Source organism: Pygoscelis adeliae, unplaced genomic scaffold (assembly GCF_000699105.1).
Source record: "Pygoscelis adeliae isolate BGI_AS28 unplaced genomic scaffold, ASM69910v1 Scaffold22, whole genome shotgun sequence".
In the NCBI taxonomy this organism is placed as follows: domain Eukaryota; kingdom Metazoa; phylum Chordata; class Aves; order Sphenisciformes; family Spheniscidae; genus Pygoscelis; species Pygoscelis adeliae.
In genome coordinates this window covers 120,534-142,871 of record NW_008824350.1, presented here as the reverse complement: position 1 = coordinate 142,871, position 22,338 = coordinate 120,534, and the positions used below count along the sequence as shown (strand labels likewise).

Sequence of the window (22,338 nt, the reverse complement as noted above, 5' to 3'; positions counted from 1 at the left end):
CCTCCACACAGACAGCATTCCAGCAATACTGTTATCTTCCAGGTTGTGCTGCAGCCTCGGCAGTGGTTAATCTCTGGGCACTGCAACCTTGCTGCAGTACGAGAGAGTGCTTGAAGGGGAGTATGGCAAAGGATACCGTGAGTCATGCTCATCCCTGTGGAAATCAACGCAATCAAGTCAGGGACAGACTAAGTCTCATGAAAAGAAATGCAAAAACGCTCAGTGCAAAGCCATGTCCCCGCTTCCCCCCATACCTGTCGGCTGGCGGGATCTTGCCTCTTTCAGGTAGTAGAGAGCCTTGTTGAAGTCACCCAGGTGGTAAAATGCCACTCCTGATCGATAGAGCGCCTTGAAGTTCTCGCCTTCTTTCTGAAGCACTTTGAGGCAGTACTCCTTGACTCGCTCGTAATTCACCAGCTCGGCCTGGAGCAGGCAGGCTGCAGGGGACGGGGATGCGGGGGGTGGGAAGACACACAGACAGGAGAACATTAGTGCCGTACTTCTCCCTGCTCCTGCAATCTGCACGGGGGAAGAGAGCAGCTTAGGTGAGGGAAATGACTCAGTCCCGTGATTCAGAAAGGGTGCAGTCATACGGATTGTTTGCCAAACTCGATTGTTCACAATTTAAATACCAGCGCTTCTATTTTTGGCATTGCAAAGTGAAGAGATTGTGTTTGCTCCAGGGGGCTGGGGGGAGACAGCAAGAACATAAACACCCCTCCGCAGAGCGGGAACGCCGTACGGTCTCGTAGCAGCAACTGGCTTCGTTTGTAGTAAAATAGCTTCTCAGACTGAGGGCTGGAGCTCAGGAAAGTACAAAAAGGCAGTCAAACAGTTATCTGACAAGGAAAAAAAGGGACTAAATTGGATCAAATTTTGTATTTGGGTTAATCCAAGGCTGTTAGATTTACAAATAATATGTAATTGCCTTTTATCCAGGAGGTCCTGTATGGAGTTTTGCTATAGGAAACAACAAGGGGCTCTGCTCTGTTGGAATGTGCTGCTAGCAAACCAGAGAGACCTGGAGCTGTACTACAGGGAACAAATGTGCTAGGCTGTGTGCTTTCTGCAAAAAGTATTGCAACACAAGTTCATCCCGAGAGGTCAGTTCTACTGAATTCCTACGGGAAATCCCCATAGTGAGTTTCCCACAACTAGGAGTGAAATAAAGAGGGAAGGAGGAGATCTTTGAGGCATGCTTTACAGCCCTGTTCGTGGCTTACTGTAGTGCTTACTCTGATGGGATAAACTTCATTAGGCATATTGGGCATTAAGAATGGTTTGGGGAACACTGACAAGAATAGGACATGGTGCAGTCACAGTCTTTGGGAAAATGAAGAAAGTTGTGCTGTCCCACCTGGTGCTGCAACCCGAGGCAACTTTGGGAATGACACGATTTGGGGAAGGCAGGCAGGATGCTGCTGCAAAGATCAGTTCAGAGGCTGGCAGTGTCAAGTGCCAGGGCATGGAGAGAAATTTCCCATGGCAGATGGTGTTACTCAGTGTGTCTCTGGCAAGGAGACTCACTGCTCCTGGAAATCCAAGTTGTCACAGTTCAGGTGTCACCAATGAACAGCCAGACTTCATTTTTTGCGTGGTAACTGCAGCCTGCAGCTGAGAGGGTATGATGCTGGGTCAGGAATATGATACATTTCTTGATCCCCTTCCCCTGCGCCCCTAGAGTAAGCCCTGCACCCTCTCTGTATCTCACTTTACATTTCATGAGCAGGAGGTTGGCTAGATGACCTCCAGAGATTCCTTCCAACCTAAATTAGTCCGGGTCTATGATCAGTTAACATGGACAGAATACGTTCCTAACCCAAGTACATCTTTAAAGCTTAAATAGCTAACTGGGAACAATCATAAACAGGCTTTTACCAGTAGAGAATTGATGGTACAGATGTGTTGAGCAAGGACTGCAGAACTAGCACCACTGCTGCTACATTTGGTTGAGTAACGCAGTAATTACTAACGAGAGCTTTGTCCCATTTGCCTTAATGATGGACTCTCCATATATTTTAACAGCTCCTGCCATTAAAGTGCATAGGTATTTCACAGGCATCTGGTCGCTCACTATTTGATCGCCAGTTAAAAAACACATATGTTTCCAAAAGCTTAGTAGCATTTCCTCATCCAGAATTTGTCCCTTCCTATTTGTCAAACATTGATTTTTTTTCTCTCTGTTTCTAACGGAGCTTGAAATGACTGTGCTTTGTTTTCCTTTATTCTTCAGAGCTATTAAAAAGATGGCTGTGTAAATTTACTGCTGGCTTCACAGCCCTGGAAATGGGATTGCTTTGTTTATCTGCTGACCAGTAGCATGTAGAGCAGTGGCAGTAGTTTTCTGCACGCTGCCATGTGATCCAGCCTTTCACGTTCTGTGAAACTGCCTTTCAGAGCAGCTGGGGGGCGGGTGGATTTCAGTCTCTCTGTTCTTTTACCACTTGGTGTTTCCAGTTAGAGTCATAGAAATGACTGTGAAAAATGTCGGGCAGTCTATTCATGTATATTAACTCAGTAACTCCATATTGGACTTGCTTCACGGATTGGTTTAAAAGAAGAGTCTCCCACATCCTGCTAATTCATAAACCCAAATGGGCTTCCAGATATCCAGCTGGGTTCTCTCTGTGACTCACACTCACGGTAAAGGTTCTGCAGGGCATCCCCATTAACTGTGCACGCAGCAGAGAGAAGTCAGTACCACATGGCTAGCAGGAGAGGCGCGTGTTTATCCGAACAAAGCAGGCAGATGGATGTGCAGGAAACAGTTCTGCTGGAAGAGTTGGCCATTTGGAGAGCCAGCATTGGAAGCGGCTGTTGGAAATGAACCTGGAGGGAGGATCTCCCTTATAAATATTTAGAGGTGCGTGCTTTCAGTTCTTCGTGGACTGAAATGATCTTAATGGATTGTGATTCCATGCAAATATTGAGGCTGTCAGTAATTCAGCTTTAAGAAATGGAAGAGACATGGAATCCTTGCACTTCCTACCTAATTCAGTCAGGGGAGAATTGTTTTGAGAACGTGTTGCTTTCCTAAACAGACATGTGCATCTCTGGCTGGGAGTGTTTGTTTACCATATCAAACACTTCATCACCCTCCTTCTCGATTCATAATAGGCCCCCAGTGAATCCTTCTGAGGAACAGGGCTCACTCAAAGAGACCGTATCAAGAGGTTTATGCAGCTCCTCCTCCTCTTCTTGCTTTCTTGAAACTGAATGGGCTTGATCCTGCACAGCACCATCTCTAGTTGCTCTTTGGCGATTAGAAGGGTGCCCTTTACTTGCAGATGCAAACCCATAGTCACCCATTCCCTGCAGGTCTCGTTGTCATTGTAATACAGCATCCGGTGGCTACATCTCTCCAGCTCAGAATGTAGGGGTGTCCTGCTTCCCCGCAGCATGCGACCGTTACCCATTATATACTTGGTTATCACCCTCAGTTTGGCAGCTGATTTATTGTGTCAGCTTAAGCAATAAGTAACTCCTAATTTTTAAAACCTTGTATGTCACATGGTGATGAAGAGTCCCTGTCTGCCGTAAAATAAGCCGTTTTGAAACTACGGGGGGAAATGTGCTATGGGGAGGGGCAGAAAGTTAATCCTATTAGCTCCAATGGAGGGGCCCTGTCCATCACGCTTCCCAACTGACTGTTGATGTTTAAGCAAGGAAATAGGAAGTTTGGCTCTTTTTCCTCATAAGAGGAGTGTTAAGCCTAAATTTCTAAGTTTCAATTTGTGGACTCAATCTATGCCAGCCAGTTCCATAAGTTGCAACAATTTGAGAGGTGCAGTACAGATCTGGTACCAGTAGATAACTGTACTGTTAGAGCTAATTTGTGTGGTCCTGCTCAGCACAAGGTTAGGCAAAACAAAGATTAAAGCACATGTAGAGCCAAAATACATCTACACCTTTAACCTTTACCAGTAGCTGTGGTTAGCAATGGTGGGAAGTTGTAACTAGAATACTGGCAGTTGAGGGTTTTCGATTCTACTTTATTGCATCCTGAATTAATTTTGAATTCCAGAGTATCTTTCAGGACGATATCTACGTTTTACAGGTGCCAGTGAGAAAGGATCCATGACAGCCCTTTTTCTCCCAAAGGTTAATTACTTTCATTGTTTAAGAAATGTCACTACGTTTCTATACTGATATTTTGTTTAGCTGCAGTTACTAGCCACTGGTGCAGTAACTAGCCACACGTTTGCTAGCCTGAAAATTTTGTGTTTGCTTATTGCATTGGTACTCTGAGACTCCGATCAAGTCACTCCTTCACCTTCTCTTTAATAGCCTGCATAAAGAAGTGCCTGGAGTCTCTTACTAAAAAAAAACGTATTCTTCAGCTTTCCTCACTTTTATAGCTGTTCTCTGAGCCCTCAAAATGAAGTTCAGTTGTGCTGTCAGTTAGCATCTTACTAGAGAAACCCCTTCTGTGTGAATACCTCTGCAGGTTATGCAAATAGCTCGGTTTGGCCTGAACTTCTGGCTTCTAATTTTGGCTGAGCTAAGAACTAAGTCTGGAAGTAGGATGTACGGGTTTTAACATGGAGATTTTGAACAATAATATCAAGAGCCTTGCCTACCTGGCAATTTTCCCCAAAGGGTAAATCTGCACGCCAGAACAATCCTCCGGACACAGTTTATAGCAGTGGCTAAATTCCCGCTGTAGGCAAGGCTCAAGATCTATCCGTGTTAGAGAACACTTAAGAGTGAGCCAAATTACTGTGCAAACAACATTAGAATATCCTTACCCCGTGGCATGTTCCTTGGGCTCAGCATGTTGTGTTAGTCATAACAGGAATTCCATTTGCTATTGTTCTGGGAGACGAAAATGCCCCTGCCCTACAGGAATATCTTGGGTTGCAAGTTCGTATTTCACAAACGCCTGTCTTGTTTGCAGTTTGCTATCACCCAGGTAAGCTGGTAGCGCTGCCTTTTTTTAAGACTGCCTTGTGCCTTCCAGTGTAGGAGAGAGTCAGCTCCTTATAACTTTTGTTGGTCTTTAAGTTTTTGGACTAAAATATTCCATGTGTAACGTCTGCCTTCGATGTCTGCTTTTGGAAAATGTCAGCCAAGACTGTTCAGGTATTTTTGAAAAACAGACTAGGGAAACATATCTTATTTTTCCCTTGTTAAAGATCTCTGGTGACTATCTCTTGGGATTTGTCTCATGCCCTCTCATCGTTTGGCTTTGCAAACTGAAATCTGGCAGATATTTGTGTCAAGCAGGTGCCTTCTGTTATCCCCGGGGTAATCTATAGCTGGCCAACTGATAACCTTCTGAAAATAAAACCACTATAGTACTGCATACAGTACTCTAAGTAGAGATGCCTTAGAATTTGGTACCCAAATCCATTGAATATTTGGTCCACCCTGGGCACAATCCAATCTAGGAAAAAGCGGGGATTTGTAAACTGAGAGAGCAAGAAAATTTTCTTATTGGCTCACTGGTTACAGGAAGAAAGAAGAGCAGAAAGTGGAAACCAAGCTGAGTGGGGTTGTCTTAGTTATGACAGAAGGACAGGGAGACAGAAGTTTGCAAGGGGAGGAGGCCGGGGCTGAAACACACATGAGGACAGAGGCACAGAACTGTTGGGGTGGTGAAAGGGATGTATGAGTGGGGAGTTGAGGTCTATCGAGGGGGCAAATTCTAGGGGGAGAAGTGGAGTTAAGAGTGTGGGACAAGGTGCTAAGGACATAAAGACACAGTGCAGCTAGCCTGAGGACCAAGAGGAGCATTTACAGCAGTGAAATCCAAGCAGAGGAAACTAGTCTCCCTAGGTGTGTATGAGAGCAGCTCCTCTAGCCGATCACTTAACCACAATCCCATTACTGCTCTTTTTTTTTTCCTGCTCTGAATCACCTTTTTCTCTGTTGAGTATACTCACCAAGGGATACTAACCTGCAGTGCTTAAAGCTAACCCTTGCAAATATTCCCTGGAGACTAGAGCAGGTGTCCTATGCAAGAGCTAACAGTAAGTCATGTCGTTGAACCACTCTCATATACCCATGCAAAAGGGTCTGCATCCAAACGACCTTTGCTTTCCACCCCTTAGACTAAAAATCTAGGGGATATTAGATTTGCCTTCCAAAAATGTATTAGTGCATTTGGCCCACTTTCACTGAGGAGTTTACTGTGAGGTGGACAAGGCTAACGAGACTGTTCCAGACAACCAGTGGTTTAAAAAAAAAAAAACAAACAGCCTATATTGATTTGTTTGGTTGCAAAGCAGAGAGAAGTAGCTAATCCCATTACTGCTTAAACCTGAAGTAGATATTCCCTCTTTACTGTATTTACTTGATTCTACCACTGGAGTTTAACAGCCTATGTGGATTATTACATCTTAGTAAGTGCTAGGTACTCCAACCACTACAAACTCAATGTGTAGTTCACAAACTGACAGTGTCATTCCCAAAAATAACCACAATTAAACTCTGCAAAATACTTTGCTTTCTGATATGAACTCGCCCTAAGTATAGCAGCCAGCAGCTCACTTAAAATCTGTTTAGATCGTGGGAAGATGGTGCATATTCTTGCTCTGGTTCTACTTTGGAAAACACATGATCGATGCTTTCATATAACTGCTTCAGGGTTTTATTCAGACATTTGATTAAGATCTTTATATATCACTGAACAGGCTTTGTTCTCGTAACTCTTTAAGACTCAAAATAATAGGGCAGACTAGGAGAGTCTTGTACTTCTGTTACTTCAGAAGGCTTGGCATCCTTCACGGTGATGCTCTCCCTCAGGAAAGAGAAAACATGATAGTGATAAGTTTTGGTTTGATTTAAGTGTTTGAGAAGAAAAATTATTGGGATATAACAAAAAAAAAAACCACCAAAAAACCACCAAACCAGGAGGAAAAAAAGGAAAAATGTTTGCCTTGGAATAGACTGTGATCTTCTAAACATCCCACTAATGGATGTATCACTAATCTCTGTGTGCTGCAGTCTGTGTAAATGGTGTTTACAACGAGCACAGGGAACTTATGGCATCCACTGGAGGAATTAAAGGGGATACCATTACTACATGACATTGAAAATTTCAGCCATATGTTAGTAATTTAAATTATTAACTTCTAAAATGAATCAGGTAAAATGTTTTGTAAGATGATGCTGAAAATGCAAAGGGTTATCTTAGAATTTCTAAAAGTCACCTTGGACTTAAACTACTGTAATTTTAACGTACATCATAAGAAGATCTGGACTACTGGAATGCTTATCCAAATTTCTCTGAAGCTGAAGTTATTGATCCTGAGTGTGCATACTGCACAGGTTACATGTGGATGGCACAGCCCAATTTTTAACCTATGTTTTAACCTGTGTTAAATTTTCAATCCAGATTGGCACTAAAAAGAGCCATATAACGTGTGGGAATGTAAGAAGCCCACACCAAGGGAACAGAGCAGAGGTGGTATAGCATCCATATCTGCACTGAGCTCCATGTGTGCTGCGCCTTTCAAGAATGGAACCCAGCTCTCCTCAAAAGAGGATGTTTAAAGCATCTTTTTTTCTTTTTTTCAGACAAATGCCGCATGCAGTTTCACTACAAGGCTGAGACACTAATTAGGATATGCAGTTTCCAAACAATCTCTCCCATAAAATATTTCTTTTCTTTCTCTATGGTCCAAGCTTGCAAACAAAGAGGATTTTCTGGCTTCTTACCAATAAAAAGCTAATTATAGACAGCTTGATAATGTCTGGCAATAACCTGATCAGCTGACTCCTAGTTCCCGGACAACCTTAATGGGATGAAAAGGGAATATCAGAACGACAGTACAACTTTCCAGCCAGTGACTCTCATTCATTCCTCTCCAGGTACCAAAAAGGCCTAAATATGCCCGTATGTTTCTACTTGCGGGGAAACGTGTGGAAAATTAAAATCCAAACCGTATGACAGGTTGTCTCTCTCTGTAGGGAGGGATTAATGCTAAATGAGGTGTAGATCCACAAATGTTTGGAGAGCCCAAAGAAAGCCACCTCTTCCAAGCCGCCCTCCCCTTCTTCCCATCCTGCCTTCTTGGCCATGCCTTCCTCCCAATACATAGCATGGTCTCCTTCAGTTCTCTGCTGTTCTTGCATTCTTCATACCTCTTCCAGAAGAAAGACCCTGACTTCACAGTTCCAATTAGCTCTTCTAGGAGAGAGAGACAGTAGTAGTGACTGAAGTATGCTGATGCTTCCACCATCACGCATGTTAAGAGGCATCTAGTAGTTCTCAAAGGAGCTGCTGAGCCTGTGTGTCAGGCTTTTTGTGGCTGGCAGCCCACCCTAGGACTCTGCCTATTGCCATCCCTTGGAGTGCACAGGGCTGATAACAAGGAGGTAAGAAACTGCTAATGTGAGCTGTCAGAACAAATCAGTTTAACTTCAGTCTGCGATAGAGTGATCAATCTTGAAGATAAAGGAGAAACAGTAGATGTTACATATCTTGGCTTTTACATTAGTCAAATGACAAATTCTAGTGACATTTTCTTAAGCAAATTGAAGGAGAATAGTCTAAATTAATAGACTTAACTCTGTTAACAAAGTGAAAGACAATATTACGCAGGGTTCTGCACTGATCTGTCCTAGGCCCCATGGTATTTAGTATTGTCAATAAAGACCTAAATGACAGACTGCAGACTGCCTTGTCAATTTGCAGATAACACCAAGATGTGAGGAGCTGGCGTATGTTGGAAGACGGGGGTAGAATTCCAAAGGATCCCCACAAACTGGCGGTGTCCTGATAAAACTAGGATGCAATTCACCAGGGGCAAGTGAAAGGTCCTACAATTAGGCAGGAAAAAACCCACTGTGTAAGTACAGCAGGGAAACAGTTGTTTGGAGAGCAATTCTGCTGAAAAGGATCTAGGGAGTGAAGTGGATCACCAGCTAAAGTCACCAAGGCTATACTATACTGTTAATGAAGAAAAATGCACACCAGCATGTATGAAAAGAAGCAGTTTGCAAGACGTGAGAGTACTGTGTCTCATTTTGGATGCCAATCTTGAAAGAAAATGTGGATGTAATCCACAGAAGGACCCTAACAATAACAAGTGGTCCAGAGAAGACAGAATATAAGCCCTCGAGAAGACTGTGAGGGAAGATAGGGTAACAGTGTTTATATATGTACAAGAAAAAAAACCAAACTTGTAATGCAAAGAAGGGTATAACCAGGATACAATCTGTTCTTGTACTCGGGAAGTAAGAAGAGGGCTTACATTTCAGCTAGGAAGAACTTTCTAGAAGTGAAGAGAGTGAAGCATTGAAAGGGACTGCTTGGAGAAGTTGTGAAGGATCCTAGTTTTGGAAGTGTTTAAGAACAGCTTAAGCAAACGTTCCCTGGGATATGTCTTATCTGTGCCCTTCTACCACGCATGGGTACGGGTAGAAGACTTGAATTGCTGTTCAGCTCTGCAGTTCCGTTGTTGCCCTATTAACACTTGGAGCATGAACGGTCCTCAGCTCATCTTGACAACTGCCATTTAGTGCTAATTCCTATCAGAAGGTGCTGTTGGAGGATGTCAGAGCAACATCCCAGCCAGACATGTGAATATGTAAGCACTTAAGTAAGAGCAGGCATGAATGATTTCTGCCTTTGCTGTGTGTTTATGTTCCCATATTTCAGACTTTTCTAATTTTCAAGAGTGCAGTTCTTTAGAAGTGTTCATTATTTCTAAATGATTCTTAAGCTACTTTAAGGCAAGTTTGTGGTGATTTATGCTTCTTTTTGTCACAAACCCAGTGATCTAATACTGCAGTTTTCCTTCAAAGGGCCAAAGCTTTGAAAAGCAAGGAATTTCATCAAACTTTTCATCTGATCCTCATAGCTTCTGTTTTGAAAGAGTATTTTGACCTACCAGTTCGTGTAGTTACTGGTCCTTCAAATCAAAACCAGAGGCTTACTGAAAATTCTTAGCTATGGTAGTACTAAAGAAGTAGTTAAAACCTAGATGTCAAGCAAACAAGAATTGTTTTCTGAAGCCAAAATCTGTCCCCAGTTGTGTACCAGCAACTCTTTGTTCTACCAAAATAAAGAGCTTAAGGTGGAGATGATCTTCATATTGCATCTTCTAATCTCCATGCCTTTGATCTTCCCAGCCAGGAGAGGCAGGAGTAAAGTCCTGGCAAAGCTCTGGTAGAGCAAGAGCTTCAGTCAGCTTTTAACTACTAGATCATTTTGATTCTATAATATCCATAAGTACTAGCTCCTCCTGCCAGCCACGTTAGAAGAGGTGGAAGTCCCTTCTGTTTGTTTTTGCCAAGGCTGTTTTTCTTGATCTGCCATGTTAAATCCCCTGGAGGTTTCTTCCTCTCTGACTTTATATTTATCTAGTAATCTTTGACCTGTCTTTACCTTTTAAGATCAGTACTCAGCTAGTCCAGTCTGGTCCACTCAATATGACTTTAGATATGTTTGGCCTTCAGATCAACTGTTCCAGTTGCTACTTATTCCACTGCACCTTCCTTGCTGTTTGCTTTTGTTCACCTTGTGTTGCCTTAGTCTCTCACTATGGCACCTCTCTACATTGTACCCTTTCCTCCTCTGGCCTCCTGTTGCTGTTGTCACCCGCTGGAGGAATCTGGTCTCTTGAGTCGTTTTCACAAGGGGAAAGTACATAGAATTTTATCAGAGATCAGCAACATCAGATGGTGACAATCATCTGGTTAAGTGCCTGGAGTTCAACCGTAGTCCAGCTCTAACATGTGCTATCAAATATTTTATGATTCTTACCAGAGTATATTATACAGTGAAGTTAAGGTCGTAATGGAATGGTGGGTTTTTTCTTTTTTTTAAACCCGTCTGAGACAAGGAAGGGATTTCTGTAAGTAGGGAGATGCTTTGGAGGAAGTGATGGATTTCAAGCTGCCTTCTCTACTGAAGTGTAAAGCATCCTTTGCTCATAGTGGTTCAAACAGCTGACAGCAGTACTGTGAAATGCAGCTGGAACAGCTTGAAGGCTCTCAAATGAAGTCACTGACAGTTGTGCATGCCACGATTGCCTCAAGCCTGGCTTACTGCAGCACGCTCAATTTGGGATGAAAGCTAGCACTTTATCCTGTACCACAAACAGGGCAGGATGACGTGGCTGCCTAACATCTGTGTGCTGTGCCCTGTGGTGGCTCACAGTTCACCTCCCAGGACACGTGAAAGAGCTGACAATTGCAGAGTCCGCTAAGGGGTGGAGAGTAGGCTGTCTCTGGGGCCACCTCCTTGTGTATTCATGCCATGTGTAATTGATAGGGACTGAAAGGCTTTTGGTTTTTCCTTGAACTCTCCCTAGCTGAAAAAACTCATCTGGCAAGATGGAGAGGTCAAATGGGGAGGAACATTTCCTTCATTAAAATAATAACCCATTCACGTGTTTTATCCAGGTCCAGTGTAGCCCAAAGCCTTTCCATTTTAAAACAGACAGAAACCTTTATGGCCTCTGTGGGAGGGATGGAGAGGAGAAAAACTGACAGAATCAAAGAGGCAGATGACGCCCGAGTCAACTGTTTTCTAACTAATTGCAGAGAGAGAGAGGGGTATAAAACAAAGCTCTTGAAACCTTATTTTCCTTAAAAACGCACTAAAACTTACACAGAAGAGTGGTTTGTCAGCAACAGAGCCAACTAACCCTGGCTGTGTCAGGTTGTGTCACCTGGCTGAGCTTTGACAGACGATGTAAAGTGAGCTTAAGCATTACCCTTTTGTGTAGTTGGGCCCCTAGTGTCCTTGCCTCTTCCCTGCTCTCCATTCGTACCGTATAAACTTAGTACCGTTAAGACATCTGTCCCTCCATCAAATCTAGCTGGCCAACAGGTTTGAAAGTTATTGACAGGGGACTGACAGGCAGACCACAGAAAACATACTTGCTTATGACTCATTTCCTTTGGAAATCAGGCTGAAAATGAATAAACTAAAGACCAGAGGGATGATTCAGTATATTATTTGCTTGACAAAGTCAGGGTTTGAACTGTGCAGGAGCATACAAACCAGCACTCTAATAAGATGTCTTCTCTTTAATATAAACTGTGGCAAAGCGCTTCAGGCAAAGATCTCAGATCATTCCCAAACCCTTCATAAACCATGTCTTTGCAACGCATTGCTGGCAGTGGAGGAACGAGGTAGGAGTGTGTGCCCGATTTGGAATACGTGGAAGATAACTTCCACCCCAAGTAGGGAGCTTGTTTCCAGGCACCAGGGACACCCAAATCATTGTACTGGATCAGGCCAGTAATACAAGCCTCTGTCTTGACTGTGCCTTTTTGGTTAAGCTGGGGAAGATGAAGATAGAGTGTAAGAATTATGTGGCGGCTAAAGAAGCTGAAATGGGTTCTGCTGACGAGCATATTGGTCTGTAAATAGAGACCACTAGTAGAATACCTCAGGAATTAATTTCAGAATTGAGCTTGTTTAGTGTTTTTGTTAATGCCCCTGAGGTAGGAGTGCCCTACTGACAGTGTGAAGTTGGAAGGTACTGTTAAAAGGGATGAGGATGACAATGTCATATAAAAAGAACTACATAACCTGGTGGACAGCAGTAAATTTATTTGGGATGGAAGTTGATAATAAAAAATTTAAGACCATGCTCTTTGGGACTGATAGGAACTTCTGGTAGAATTTGTGAGCTCATGAGCTGGAAACAACCAAAGAGGAGAAAGATGTGAATATGCTAGCTGATCACAGGATGGCAGTCATTTATGTGACATGGCCATGGACAGGGACACAAAAATCTCGGAGAATTTTATTCATAAATCCAAACCAGCTAGCAGTGGTTCTCAAGCATGAAAATGTAGTATTTGCTTTACAGTTTTTATCCTATCTAATACAGCAGTGAATGTTCTGATTAGTTATGTGTCTAAGCCTTCTTTTCTAACCTTATTAGGTTCTTTAACTCTATGATACCTTCTGGCACTGTACTCCAAGTTAATCAGCCCTGGGTTTTAAAAATTATTTTGTATTAATCTATTAATTTAATTGACCCCCCCACCCCATGAGCAAAGCTCTTGAGCTGCCTTAGTTTGAGCTCCATCACAGTAGTTAGAGATTGTATAAAGGAAAATGAATACATTTTCTTTGTACTTCCAATATAGGTGAGGATCTTATGCTGCTCTGTCTCCTTGCAACTTGAACACACTACCATGTCTTAAGCAATTAATCACTGCAAAGCATTTAAGAGGATAGTAATCTAGGATTTGAATTATGCTAGTATTAAAAAAATACGGTGACTAAAAGAGTTGAGGCTTAACTTTGCACCACACTGTTTGATGAGAGAATCATTGCTACAGACATGGGGCAGAGATTCTGATTTGATTCTTTTTGAAGCACTAGACAAGAAAAAAGGTGCCTTTGCAGAGCAATGGCTAGGGCTGACTTATGGTGGTTTTCCAGAGCATCATGACAGACTCCTCATCGTTCTGCTTCTGCAAGATCAACTGGGTAGGGTGATGATATCCTGGGGCAGCTCCTGTTCGGGAGAGACTATGGTCGTTCTATGGGGCCCATTTATTCTCTGAAAGAGTGGATGAAACATAAATCTTTCTGCCCTTTTCCTCTCTAGGCGCAGAAGTGGAGCAGAGGAATTCTCACAGCATCTTCCCTGCAGTTGGTGGAAAGACCGTTCTTTATATGATGAAGATGCTTTTCATATCGGAGTGAATTTGTGAATTAGATGGTGACTGTAGGGATAGCACAGCACACCGGAGGTAGATGTTTGTTAGTCACATCAGCCCAGGAATAACCAAAGGAAGCACTAAAGGTCTGACATAAATTTTCAAGTTCCAGACACTTCCTCTGCTTTTAATTTGCTTCCAGGAGTAAATTTCCTCTCCCACACACTACACTGGGGAATGTGCAGGGCAAAGATACCCCACTGCTTGTTTTGTATTCTCCCCTCCATCTGCTTCAGATAGCAGTAAACAGCTCTGCTGCCTGGAGTCAAGAGCTAAGCCTTTCAAGTTGGAAAAGACCTAAGATAAGCAGCATCCAACTGGGCTGATCTGAAGTCAGTCTTCGCATGTTAGGCTAAGCCTTACAGACGCATCAGACAGGAAGCAAATTTCCACCACTGCCTGATTAGGTTCTACGAAGAGGGCCCTGAACCCTCTTGCTTTACAGAATAAGATGACTTATAGCAAGGTAGATACTTCACTTGAGTTTCCTCAAGTAGGAAATGAGCTGTTTAGATGTCCTTGATGTGGCCGGGCCAGAGTAACACCAGAGGCATGAAAACTGACAGTTGTAATCAGGGCATCACAGGAGCTTTGGAATCAAAATTTGAGGAAAACTAGTTTGGTGGCTCTTTGCTGGCTGACCCAGCTGCTCCTTTCCAGCAGCTCCCAGGCAACTAGATTGACGGCTAGATTAGCAGAGTTTTGCTGCCTGCCACTCTGATATGAAAGGAGTTGCTGTTGCCATTGATGCAGAACAATCTACATGACAGCCCCCTAAACTGGCAGCAAGTAAATGCAATGGGCAGTGCTCCTATTAAAGAAAGAAAGGGAATACTGAACAGTGGCTAGGAAAGTATTCGCTTTAGTAGGGCAGGGATTTGACTTGTCAAATGTGGATGTATTGGAGAAGGAAAAACGCTGTAGCCTTGCAACCAGCGATCGGTGTCCTGCATCCTGAAAGGCTTATGCAGCAGCCTAAGGATGGTTGCTCTCTCCACCTAGGGGCACGTACAGACTTGCAGTTCCTGCTTTGTCGATGGTACATATGAGTGAATAGGACTGAGATGTCATGACAAAGTCAGGAGCTTGGGACACAGGACTTGTCAGGCAATTCTGGGTTCTTTGGCAAGTAGATCCACAACTGCTAGAGTTGCAAACAGCACGAGACTGCTTTTTCCCGACTCCTTTTGGGAGGCTGTTGCAGAACCATTCTGGGGTGGTGATTTACACAGCCTAGGGCATTAAAGATGAGGACGTGCTTCTGTGACAGGCAAAGCTGTGATCATGGCTACACAGGACAAGCATGTGTTAAAATTCATGCCCCTGATCAGAACAGTTGGTAATCTATAAAGGTGAATGACAAAGGATGTGAAGATATGGAATATAGTCACATGCTTGCACGTGTACACACTGTTGTGGAGAGGTGCTCCTCCTTATTATACATAAATAGCTAACCAGCACCAAATGACTGGCTTCCTGTAGGTGTCACAGCAGAGATGGGCCTTGAGGAGAGCCAGGAAGGGAGAGAAGGTCCATCCTGAACTAATATACCACAGGCAAAATCAGCTCAAAGGAATCGGGTGCACCAAGGTGCTGTGGGGCAGAGTATGATAACAAAGGGGATGAGAGGACCTCACTGGCAGAACAGAGATGGGGGAAGCCTGGAAAGGGACAAAACTTTGTCTGAGAGGTCAAAAAGTCTGACATGGCTGCACTGCAACTGGGAGAGCAAGTAGAAGAATTCAAAGGGGGAAAGGCACGGACTGCGTAAGAGCCCTGAGTCCTGAGCTGAGAAACGTGATGGGAGAACTGGGTACACAGGACAAAGCCAAGGAGAAGCAGATGGTGCTATCCAGCCTATGAGCCTCAGGGCAATGGCGTGTTAAGAATTTTGGAGAGTGGGGAGAATGGAGTGGATTTTGAAGCAAAGATCATGACATTAGCTATTGCCTATGGATAGTAACAGATGAGCTCTGGCACGTCAAGCTATGACAGCTAAAGATCATTGCTCCCAGCTGTCGCTTCTGCCATGGGTTATCACAGAGAGAAAACGTGACTGTGCCTAATTCAGTTCCATGAATTGTCTTAGTATTGTTTCTAGCAGTGTCCTGAACTCCGAATGGCTATACTGAGACAGACTTTCTACTCCAACCCCACCTTCAATGGTCACCAATACCTAGGCCAGCGTATAAGAACAGGGCAAGCTACAGTGTCCTACCACCACCTCCCAGCCTCACACAAGTGAGTGTGCCCCAGCTGAAGCTACCTTCAGCAATTCCAGCAAAGCTTCCAGAAACTGCACTGACTCTACAACTTTTGTTAAAGAGAACAGAATAGTAACGCTCCACGCCACCACAAGATTTACCTGCATTCATCGATCAATGTCCTAAGCTCACTGTTTCCCATCCAAGATGCAGTGCAGGAATGAACAAAAGGAGACAGATTCCTGAGCAGCCATTAGTAACAACTTTCTAGTTAATGATAGTTAACATTGACTATTTTTCAAAGCATTTTCAACCCTCAGTATTAGTCACTGGTATGGTTGCCTGAGTAAGCGGAAAACAACATTAATAAACAGTTGTCTTCCTTCTGTATCAGTCTTTCATCCATGAAGTGAGAGAACAAAGAAGAAAATAAATAGCCTGTAAATTTTCTCAAAACTTCATTATGTATTTTCTCCCTTTCTCCATTTTGCTTCCTCATAGTCCTTTGTATGTTATTTTCTTTGAGATGGCACGATGTCAAGAAGAAATTGGGATCTGGCAACATTTAGACCTCCCCTTTTATTTATACTGTTTATTTTTACTGTTCCTTTCCTCACAGCCACCTCCTTTATCAGGTGTGCATTAGATCTCATCCTAAAATCCTAATGTGAAAACTTCTGATGACGCTCCATTCTTGAAGTATCAGTTGCACTGCTCAGAGGACACTGATGAGGAACTGGGGATGTGCTGCTGAACTGATAAGCAGTTCTAGGAGAAAGGTTGGAGAAACAGGTCTGGAGTTGGGTTAGAAATTTCTGGGTCTGAGCCTAAGTGAACAGGAGGAAGAGAAGGATGCTCCACCTGCTAAACCCTGCAGAGGTGGCCCAGCTCTCAGAAAAGGAGGTAACCATGGAGCTCATGGGTGTATTTAGCAATAGACTGGGAACCAGTTTTGATTTTGACACCAGGTTTTATTGAACCAGCTGAACCATCTTCAGCACAGCACTGATGGAAACGTGTGGAGGTGTAAGAGGCTGTGACTCATTGCGGGACTTTCGCTGGAGGAAACTCCAGGACAGCATTTCAGAAGACAATGGAGTAAAGCTGGCAGGACGTGCTACTACAGAACTCTCAGAAAACATAACAGTGTTCTCAAGGTGGAGAACAACCAGTACTCTTTAGGTAAACAAATTAACCACCACTCTGTTCTTGAGGAAGCTTTTTGATTTTTGACATCTCCTGCTTCATCTCCCATGGTGAGCTGTAGCTAGACTTGGACGGATCTCAGCTCACCAAGACTGCAGCTCCTCGGGGCATTCTGGCAACGGGCTCTATACTTTCCCAATACTCTCTGTTTCAGGAAAATGGTGACAAGTCAGCTGGGACAGGCTTCTCCTCATGCAAAGGGAATTACACATGTGGTAGAAGTGGCTGCAAAAAGACTCCACCAGACCCTCAAGTTTCAAAAAGGCTTGGGAAGAACAGTGACATATATAGAGGAAAATGCATCTCCTGCCTCACCAAGAGAGATGCTATCAGACATGTATCACTTAAACCAAGTTTGGAGGCAGCTTGCCATCCTTTCTCTTCCTCCCTCCCGCCCTCCCCCAGCATCTGGATGTATTTCCATCCCATCCTCTCAATGCACAAGAAACTCCTCCCTGAACAGGGAGAATTTTGTCCTCCAAAATAAAAGGGAATAGGTAAATACAGAGTATTTCTAAAGAGAAATTCGTGACAATGGTTTCAAATCCCACTTCTTTCTTAAATACATGTCAGGGTTTGGGCCTATCACTAAAAAAACGCACATGGTCATCTGTGTTTATTCTCTGCTGCAATTGCACCTACCTGGAGCAGTAATTGCATCAGGCCTGTAAAACATGATATTCCCATGCACTCTGGCTGAATAGACTTAACTAAACCAAGAGTGTCGGGAAATTCCCACCTCAATCAGTGAAAGCGCAGACCACATCCTGCTCTGTTTGCTGCTGTCTCTCTTTCCCATTGCATGGCACCCTTACAGAGGGTATTTTTTTGTTGATGGAGCACATAAAAAAAAGCTTCACATCAAGCAACAATCCAAGACTGCTTTAACACCCACAACACCATGTGTCCTGGTAGAGGCTGTACTTGTTAACGCTATATACTGGGATGGGATTTTAGCAGACACTCCTTGTGAGGAGTCCTAGTGGGTGGTCAGTGGAGACAAGTTTTACCAGCTTTTCTCGTGTTTAGTTATATGTTTACTTGGATTAAGTGTTATAAGTGTTTTTACTTGGATTTCTCAGTGGGACTACTCACCAACGTCTGTGCAACTGGTGACAGCTGGGAGCAGTACCCACATCCCTGTCTGGAGCCCGAGGGTGCTAGGAGGTTCCTACGCTGCTAGAAGTGCCACGTTTTGTGGGCCTGTCGCTATGACCTTCGCATAGTCATGAATGGTACCGGTGCACATTTCTGCCAGCGTAGGAGGCCAAACCTCATTATACAGGCTGAGACTTATCTTGGATGGCTACATTTTGTAATACTGTGTGCAGGTATGTGTGCCCTCCTGCTGAGACTCCCATACTAAACTAAACATACCTGAGCAGGTATATAAATGCATTACACTTAATTTACATTCATGTAATTAACAAAGCCTTCCTGTACTCCCAGGAGGTCATAAACGCAGATGGATAAACTGAGGTTCAAAGAATGAAAAGATTTGGTGAAGATAACAAAACTGGTTGGCACAGAGAGGGAGGATTAGAAACCCAGATCCCCCAGCACCGCTCCTCGTCCCCAGTTCTCTCTCTGGTTCCGTTTCTCCTGCCAGGATTAGCTCTAGCATTTCTGCGTGCTTAGGAAAACCAACAAAGGTTTGCTTATCACACTGCAACATTCCCTCACCAGAACAGCTTAAAACTATGCTTACCCTTAGCATTTTGCTGCTTTGGAACGACTAGGACTTGTTTCTCTCTGCAGAGCAGACATAGTCCTTTTGATCCTGTAAACTTTTAGGCAGTAATGCTGGAATAAAGTGATCATTGCGTTTAATGAGAGTAATGGTTGCACGCAGTACATAAAGCATTTAAGCTTCTTCTAGATCAAAGATGCTATAGGAGTAGAAAGGAGACTGAGACCTGAGGGATATTTGGCCAGTTTGTTTTTCCGCAGGCATTCTTTATATGTACATCTTTTTTTAAAAGAACACGAACCACTGACTTGGGGGAAACTCAGTTGAACGCATCATCAGGATGAGATTGTGGTCCCCGTTCTTTATTTTTCAATAGGGCTGAGAGAGGCAAAAAGAGGTCAAGTGACTTCCTCAAGGTCAGAGACCGTCAGTGAGTCATAAAGAAAGGACTGTTTGCCTTACAGCCCTGCATTCATTCCACGAGGCTGTATGCGGTCGGTAGGCTTTTTCTTTGCCTACCCTAGCAGCTTCTGGGAGCCTCGACCGTGCTGCTGCTCTTGCATCTGGTGACATTTATCAGAGAGGCTTGGGGTAAAATGAAGGGGTATCGGCAGGCCCGTGTAAGAACGGGGCAGACCTGGATTTTGCAGATGTCAGGGGGAGTCCCTTTAAGGCAAAACTCTTGGAGCTTAAACTGAAGCCCAGCTAGTAGCTTAGTGAAAGAAATGTGAGCAGCACTGCCAATGGCAAGTGGTGAAAATCCTAGGCTGATTTAAAATAAAAAAAAAAAAAAACACAAGAATTTAAAAACCAGCAGATTTGGGATCCTTTGAAACAGGCTAAATAATTTAGGTTGTGGGAGTGCCACACAGCTCCACAACACGGAAATTTAGAAAACACAGGGAATATTGTGGGGCTCTGATTAAATACAAGAGTTGGCCATCACACCTCATAGTATGAGAATTGCCTGTCGAAGGTGCTCTACAAAAGAAGCAGAGCTAAACAAGAATCTGTGTGCACATTTGTGCCTAAATTTACATTCTGCAAGGCAGTACAGGCACTGACAACAGTTTAGTGTTTGCCCACATGTTCTTACTCACGTAATCAGTGAGTAAGAATTAAAAAAAAAACAAACAACCCCAGCCTTCACCCATGAGACTGCCCCAAATCCCCTTTGGGTGTATATTTCTCACCTGCTTATTTGGCTAAGTGCATATTTAGCTGTGGTTGATGCTCTCCTCTGGCTGGTACGCTGCATCTGAACAAATAATTGTGTGTGCGTGCATTTATATTTGTGATGCAAAACATCTCTGACAGGTGGATGTGTGGTGGCCACATGAAAAATGACAGTGCAAAAGCAAGGTGGGCTTCTTCAATGCTAAGCTTAGGGAGCAAGCGGAGGTGCTAAAAGAACTTGATAATAAGGACACTCAGATGACAGCTGCTAATGCTATCGGGTATAAATCAGAGCTAAGTGAAAAACTGCCTTCTCTAGAATTAAGATGTACTGCTGTTATGCTCTCTGCACTATGCAGATTTATTTATCTTAAAAACAGCTCTAGGCACCCATTCAGTGCTCAGAAACAAAACTCCCTGCATCTCCTCTCCTCCCCATGTCGAATAACAGTGACTTCCACGCTAACAGTATGCGCTGGTGCCTCTGCTAGAGCTCACTGTGTAAGGAAACCGGCGGCTTCTGCTGCACCACACTCAGAAAATGAAGTCCCACTGCTGCACCTCTTGAAGTTGCTATTAGAAAAGTATACTAATTATTATGACAGTTCTGGGGAAAGTCCCTCCCCCCTCTTCCCTTCCCTTCAGACACGAATTCACAGATCCTCCTGCTAGAATGGGAGCTCTGGGACTGGGCTAGGAGTAGCAACACTGCAATTCCAGTTTAACTGCACACTCCCCTCTCCAGCATGCAGGGCATTTCTTTAAAATTGCTTGCAGACAGCGCAGCAGACACACATGAAGCTACGCATTTCTGAGACAAATGCTCTGTACGTGCCATCTACTGAAAACATGTGACAACCGGCTGTGCAAAATGACACCTTGACCTGCTGTGAGGTTATCCCAGGAAAAGCACTGCTTGCAACTCCAGGGTTAATTATACTCATCTCCTCCTGTGTTCACGCTGGTTAAATTTAGAAAAAAATCTGTTCAAATCTAGGTTAAAGATGGAGCACGTTTCTCACACTGTCTGATTGCCACTGCTGACAAGACCAAAAACAACCAACAGTGAAAAAAAATCCCCGCAAAAACCCCAAACAGTAAATAAATGAGCTGGACAATGACCATTATACAGGACAACTCTGTCAGCAGGAGCGGACACATTTCTAGCAAGTGGAACTTGTGTGCTCAGCAGAAAGCACCACAGAAGCAAATTGCATCCCTCCCTCCCACTTCATTTTACCTTCTACCTACCGCGTCTCATTTGTATCTAGCAGAGATATTTCCTGTGAGTACTTTTTCAAGCCCAGGAACTCGCCAAGCTATATTGTTGAGAGTATTATGGGCTCTTTGTATAACCCTGCCAATCTAAATGATCCTTGCCAAATACAATGGATTTTAATAAACCCGTGAACAGAAATTTGGAGAGAGACAAAATTACAGCTCTGCAATTATGGTATCGCTCTGGAATCTCACCTGCCTCTCCCTCTATGCGATTTCAACAGGCTTTTGAAGGACAAGTATTTGAAAACATGATGAAAGGCTAAATTGTGCCCCCCATTACATCCCAAAAGGCATATCGAGTATAACAGACATGGATTTAAGACAAGAGAAGATTCTGGCTTGGTGTTTCAAACCATTTGCTTTATTCTGCATCTCTTTTAGCACTAGACAACAGGAAACAAAGCTCACCAACTCTGCCTAGAAAGCCAAAAGCCAAGCGATGGTGACAGCTGACACACTAAGGTCCTGATTTTCGCCATTTTTTCCCCGAGACTATAAAGGGTAACGAGTGACCCTTCACCCTTCTGGAAAAGAGCAGAGCTTTACTAGTGTTGTCATTTTGAGCACCTTGTCCAGGTTATGAACACTCACTTCCCTGTATGTACCTAGGCACAAGGTTTTGTTTTAGAGATGCTTTCAGGCTTGGAAAGAAAAAATCCATGCGCTGCTAGGGACCAAAAATAACCTCTGATCCTGCAGTTCTTGCTTGGGTAAAGCTCCTTGAAGTCAACAGGAGTTCTGTCTCTGTAAGGACTTCAGAATCAGACTACAAAGTAGTTAAACCCCCCACCCCTCCCCTCCATCTTCCTGCAGCACTTCCAAACAGATGGCAGGGAGCAAAGGGAGCGATGATCAAATGTCTACTGACCACAGTGGTGACTGGCGGCTAGCGAAAAGCCAGTGCTATATTTGCTTTCAACTTTCATTACTAAGAGGCCAAAAAATTCTTTTTATATCTAGTACTATTTGGAGCTATTGCAGCAGCGCCCAAACCCTTCCCCTTTCTTACATCAAATGTGGTAGAAGGAGCCTCTCTCTCTGTAATAGTGTTAATTACAGGCACCAGAACCGGAGCTGCGGTGAAGGGACTGAAGGACATCTCGGGCTACGGGAAAGACGCAGCATGCGATCTGGGCCAGTTCA

At 43.7% G+C, this 22,338-nt stretch overlaps 1 protein-coding gene across 1 annotated transcript in view; it reads right to left on the bottom strand.

The window, feature by feature from the left end:
* Window positions 1-22,338, bottom strand: part of TTC9 (tetratricopeptide repeat domain 9) — a 48,445-nt gene that overhangs the window by 6,224 nt on the left and 19,883 nt on the right. The window contains exon 3 of the mRNA XM_009319241.1: window positions 255-437. Coding sequence (XP_009317516.1) covers window positions 255-437 — 183 coding nt within the window. The remainder of the gene's footprint in view (window positions 1-254; window positions 438-22,338) is intronic.